Consider the following 6000-nt stretch of genomic DNA (forward strand, 5'->3'; position numbering starts at 1 on the left):
GTCTAAATCTACTGCAATTGTTACTTTTCCCCTCTAAAGCACAAGGTCTTTATTTTGTTTTTCTTATGTTTGCACTTCCTGAGCTCAATCACTTCCTTTGTGACTCACATTTGACATTGCTCAGATGTGACCTCATTTGGGGAAACCACATTTTGATTGATTCGAAACATGAACTCACAAGAACATGAATTTGAATACGCAAACATACACATACTTAAAAAGAGCTCGCACAAATTTTGCTGCTGAGACCAGAGGTTCCCGCTGGCTTGTTTCCAGCTAAACGGCATTAAAGAGCGCACTCTCCCCCTTGTCCCGTCATAGCCAACTTTGCACACTCAGCCTTTTGAACACAATGGACCAGGAGTGAGTTGCACGCACATACACATAGTATGCATTCACGTACATGCACAAAACGAACAGACTTGAACAGTGCTCATTGGAGACTGGGAAGATGGTTCGTGTCTGGTTGTTTTAATGGGAGATACAGACATACTGCCAAATGATTTCTGTCATTGAAAGGTCACCAGTAAAGGTCACAAAATGCCAGGTCTCCCCACACATGCCGGCATGAGCGCCCACTTTCTCACTTACATGGAAACACACACACACACACACACACACACACACACACACACACACACACACACACACACACACACACACACACACACACACACACACACACACACACACACACACATATACACACACACACTCAAAGACAATCTCACACACTTAAAGACTAACCAGCCAGCTCATTACCCTCTATGGTGGCAATGTATCCACCACTGATCTACTTTGACATTTGTGACCATAGACCATACCAGCTGTCTCTTTAGCCAGCAATACACATGTTCTAGGCGGACTGTGTCTGCCTAGATGAGATTTTGAAGGGACATGAGGGATAGTTACTCCAGCTGACTATAATGAGAAAGAATTCCCAGGGTGTTAGTCCCTCTACGGGAATGCAGAGAGCATTTTGACCTGCTGCTCAGCGGGCCTTTCCCCTGTCGGCCCAGAGCCGGCCGGAGAGCGGCATGAAGCTCTCCCTCCGGAGCCCAGGGTCTTCCTAACAGCAGCCCTCATCATTTGTTGGGACAGTATGTTCTATAGTCCCATTTCCTGCCCACCCATTCCCAGTCTCCTTTTGGTTGTATGATGTCATCAGGACCTCAAGAAGAGGTTTCTCATCCTTTGACTTTGAATTTCTGACTCAGCAGTCTGCCTCCATTTTCCCAGGAAATAGGTCTGTATAATTGCCTGGGAGACTTTGTAACCAAGATGTGGTTGTTTTTCTGTTTCTTTTGAGAATGATTCTGATTATTGACTATGATTGGGCTGATGACGCAAGGTTGAGCCCATAAGATCAGCTTCCTGTATTTGAATCTCACTTTTATGGTGCGCAGCTCCTAGATCACTTCCTCCTGCCAGATCGCTTTACTAATGGAGCTGAACCCCGCCAGGATGTTGTCATGCCACCTAGTTCATTTTCCAAATTTCTTCAATTCTGAGTGAAGAATTATTATTATGAGTCCGGTTCAACAGGAAAGGCAGAATTTCCATACCTTTCCCTCTTTGATTCTCCTTTTCTTTGAGCTCTCTAGAATGTTGTTTATGATCCCAACCCCCCATCTCTCATCCTCTCCCACTTCCTCCCTGTGTGTCCACCAATGGTTCTTGCGTTGTTACTGATAACTTTCTTCTCCGCTGACCTGGGTGTTTATGGCTGGTCCCGCTCTCAGAAGGGCAGTCAGGCTGCAGGGAATCTTGCAGAGACGGAGGGGAAGACACGAAAAACTAATTTCACGAGATGAAAACGGAACGATTACTGTAATGAAACAATAAACTGTCCAGAGGTGATAACTATATTAATCTCTCTCTCTCTCTCTCTCTCTCTCTCTCTCTCTCTCTCTCTCTCTCTCTCTCTCTCTCTCTCTCTCCTTCCACCAGGTGTACTTAGTGTCCGATCTGTTCAAACCCAAGACCCCGCCGGCCACGCCACCTCCCTCGCCCATCAAGAAGGAGCTCCTCCCTTCCTCTGACATCATCGACCGGAGCAAACACCACAACATGGTGTGAGACCAGGGGGGCCGTGGCACTCTAGGCCTCCTTTTTCTTTCCTCCCTTGTGACTGAGGAGCCAATTGCAGTGCTGCTCAACCCTCCCCATCAGACAGTAGAATGTAGCGAGGAGAGATGATACGGCTGCTTCTCCAACGTTAACCCTCCTCCGCCGTGCGCCGCCTTCAACGGGGCCCAAACAACACACTGTAGGTAGAAAAAGGCCCTGGAATTTGAGATTTGCACACACAAAGTCCACTATCAGTATCCAGACGCATTATTCACTGCCGTTATGTTTACTACTATCCACCCGCCCGTTGTGTTTGTGTTTGACCAATAGTTACCGAAAATAATTTGAAGCTATAGAAGTATGACTTAAAGTAAGATCATCGAGGGCTGGGGGTTTAGAAGGAGGGGGTTTGGCGTTGAAGTGAAACATCCTCTGAGTATGAATGCTTTGTCCTCTATGTATACAAAAAAAAGTGGAGAGATTGAAAGACGAAGAAACATAAAACAAACGATTGAAGGAAATTCATGTGATTCTTCAAAGTCACTGCATCGAAGGAAGATGGATCTCGTCTCTGTGTGGCCTATATACGCCGTAAGAAAAACACCCCATGCGATCCGTCGGAACATTATAACTGTGCGGTATACCTAGCAGCATAGATATATTAACAGTATAGAGAAAAACAATGTTAAACATATAGCACTATTTTTATTTTGTTTTACATTACAGTGTCCATTATCACCACTCGCTGCCTGAGATGTGTTGTCTGTGAAAGCGCTTAATGATGCTGTCACGGCGACAGAAGCAAGAGTTAGAAATTACGTAATCGTCAAACTCCATATCTGGTGAAGACAAAGTTGATCAGTCACTCCTCATAGAACCAGAACAGTGAGACACGGTCACAGTATATTTCCAATACTGTAATGTTTGGGACAGGTTACCACTCGGCGAGATCAGCATCAGCAGCCGTCAGTGAGCAAGGGGAAGGGTTCTAAGGACCAGGGTTTACAACCAGGACCCTCTTTCTCCTGACTCATGAACTCTTGTGTCAATTTGACTAGCGCATCAAGCATTTCACAGTGAACTATCATAGCAGCCCTAACCCGGGATGTTGCATTTCATTTTTTATATATATTTTTGGAAGGGGGAAATGTGAAATGTAGGGGGTCTATTTTCTTTGGATGTAGGGGGGGGAGGGGGTTAGAATCTCTCAGGACCTGGGCGAGGGGTGTGGCTGTGCCATGCTTCTTGCTCTGGCGTCGGAGCCGTCTGATTGGTTGCTTGACAGGAAGGGGATTGGTGGGGCAAAAGCATAGGGGTGTGGTCTGTCACCTTGGAAAGATGGCATTGATTGACAGCTAAGCTGGCACATTATTTGGGGATCTTCCCGCTGGTAGGGAGGGGCTCTCACCTGCCCAATAGCTCATAATCAGTGTGTGTGTGTGTGTGTGTGTGTGTGTGTATGTGATTGTGTGCCTAATGTGAATTTTGTATTTTGTCCATTATACTCATGTGGTTGTCATGGTGTACTTTACTTGTACATATCCCGTGTGTGTGTGTGTGTGTGCGTGCGTGCGTGCGTGCGTGCGTGCGTGCGTGCGTGCGTGCGTGCGTGTGTGTGTGCGCGCGAGTATGATGCATGGCTGAATGCCAGTTTGTAACTGCTCTGCCCTTTACTTTTATCCTTTGTGTGTGTGTGTGTGTGTGTGTGTGTGTGTGTGTGTGTGTGTGTGTGTGTGTGTGTGTGTGTGTGTGTGTGTGTGTGTGTGTGGTGTGTGTGTGTAGACTCCCTGCTCCTCCCCCCCCCCCACACTTTTCGTCACACACTGTTGTCTGAGCCAAGTGTGTGTGTGTGTTAGCGTGTGTGTGTTGGTGTCCATGTACGTGTGCCACTTTGCATTTGAGAGTGTGAGGCCTTGGGACTTCCCAGTCAGGTGAAGCTTATTAAAACTGTGGATCTAATATTTTATTATCTTTTAACCTATATGTGTGTTCCAGTGTAATCACTAACAGTTGTACAGTACCACTTGCATACAGCAGCTCTTCCTACTACACACAGCCGCAGACTCCAGGCCCCGCCATTGTTGCACACCTTCTCTCATCGTACAGTCCGTCCCATCATCTCAACAAGCGTTCTACTTACCTTATTTTTTATATATATATAAATAATGTATAGATCAGTACAACACCATTAACTCTGTAAGATATTGTTCCTAAATGTGTTTAAATATATCCACTATGATTACAGACCTGTGTTCTTTACAAAGTGCTGCTTTCAAAGCATTGATTGACTGATTTATTGTCCTTGTATCTAGATAACAAAAAATGTAAATTGTGGTAATTATGTTTTTAATATGCGTTCAACCACAAAATACACACAAAATGTATTCAATACACTATTAGTATTATTTTTATTCTCTCATTTTAGTATAAAAGAAATAGCCACATTTGTTTCTTTCTGCTAAATCTACTCTAATACATGCGATGAATAAAAATGAAAAGCTCATTACCAACACACCTTTGCTTTGTGCGTTTTATTGTTGTGTCTTCACCCCATCATCACAGATTAGATGGGTACTCTACTCTAGGTGGTCCACTCTCAGACAAAAGGGGGGAAGGTCTGCAGCCTATCTGTAAGAATCCTTGAGCAAGTCGCCCCCATATTGCTTCCCCGCTATAAGCACAATGTCAGCCTCACACTTTTTGCAAAACAATACACACAGTGATTTGCAAAACACTAAACACACTTGTATACTTTAGACACAGAAGTATATCAGGATGACACTTCCTTGCCATTCCAAAGCACTGACTGCCAAATTACCACACCTATGAGCCAATTGGTTAAACACAGCCATAAGGTACGCAAACACATGCTTGCTTAATTGTAGACATCAGGTTCAAGCACTATAAACATGCAGCAGGTTAGTTCACTTGCCTTTACTGTTACCAAAATTGAAGGAGTCAGAAGAATAGTGAGGGTGAGAGGGGGAATCAACAGAAAAGAAGAAGGAGGTATAAGAAGAGGATTCAAGATTCAAAGGTTTTACTGTATTTGTCACATACTCATACAGGATATGCAGTGAAATGTTTGTGTGACATGCTCTGTATTATCTGTGCTTACTGTAATAAAATAAAATAATACAATACAATAAAAATACAATACAATACAATATAAGTTTTAACAAATGAAGAATATTATATTATGTACAATTAAAAATGGATAACAGGTAGAGGTATTGTGCAAACTGGTCAGGGTTACAGTAAAGTGGTAACCCTTCCTTTTACAGTACCCTAATTACTAGGAATTTACCCGGTAAATATATGGTAAATCATAGTGTATTACTGGGTAATTACCGCAGGTAAAACGAAGGTGAATACAGAGGAATTACCCGGTAAATACATGGTAAATCATAGTGTATTGCTGGGTAATTACCACTGGTAATAAGAAGGTAAATACACAGGAATTACAGCTGTAGTACTAAGTAAAACCTCCACTATTACCCATCAAGTACCGTGTGGTTCTAACTGTTTCAGGTTGGTAATAACTCGTACTTCCTAGGAAATTAGGCAACCAATTCTTAGAAACACCTATTAATTCAAGTTACAATTGTATTTATCCAAGGTTTATGTCGGTAACAGCCCAAGTTGAATGATGTACTATCTAGAAATTAGCATAGTACTTTCCAATAAATTACTTTTTCTTACATAGTTATTATTCATAGCTACACCCATTTAGAAAGGGTTTATTCGATTTACCTTAGAAACTATGGAATTACTTACCTGGTAACAACCTCCGCAGGAACCGTTTTCCTAGTGTCATGGTACATCTTCTTAAATACTGGGTACGAAGCCGTTTGTTTCTGTGGTGTTACCACGTCATTACCATATCATTTGTAATAGATACATCCCATTGTCCATGCAGTAAACTGGAAC

The 6000-nt window shown here is 43.1% G+C and overlaps 1 protein-coding gene across 2 annotated transcripts in view; it reads left to right on the plus strand.

The window, feature by feature from the left end:
- The window catches only part of plpp3 (phospholipid phosphatase 3), a 33960-nt gene extending 29376 nt beyond the window's left edge, over positions 1–4584 (plus strand). For both annotated transcript variants that reach the window (XM_030371904.1, XM_030371905.1), the window contains exon 7: positions 1951–4584. In XM_030371904.1, the coding sequence (XP_030227764.1) occupies positions 1951–2079 (129 nt within the window). In that variant the 3' untranslated portion in view covers positions 2080–4584. The remainder of the gene's footprint in view (positions 1–1950) is intronic.
- Positions 4585–6000: the final 1416 nt, after the last annotated feature.

Source organism: Gadus morhua, chromosome 12 (assembly GCF_902167405.1).
Source record: "Gadus morhua chromosome 12, gadMor3.0, whole genome shotgun sequence".
Taxonomy (NCBI): domain Eukaryota; kingdom Metazoa; phylum Chordata; class Actinopteri; order Gadiformes; family Gadidae; genus Gadus; species Gadus morhua.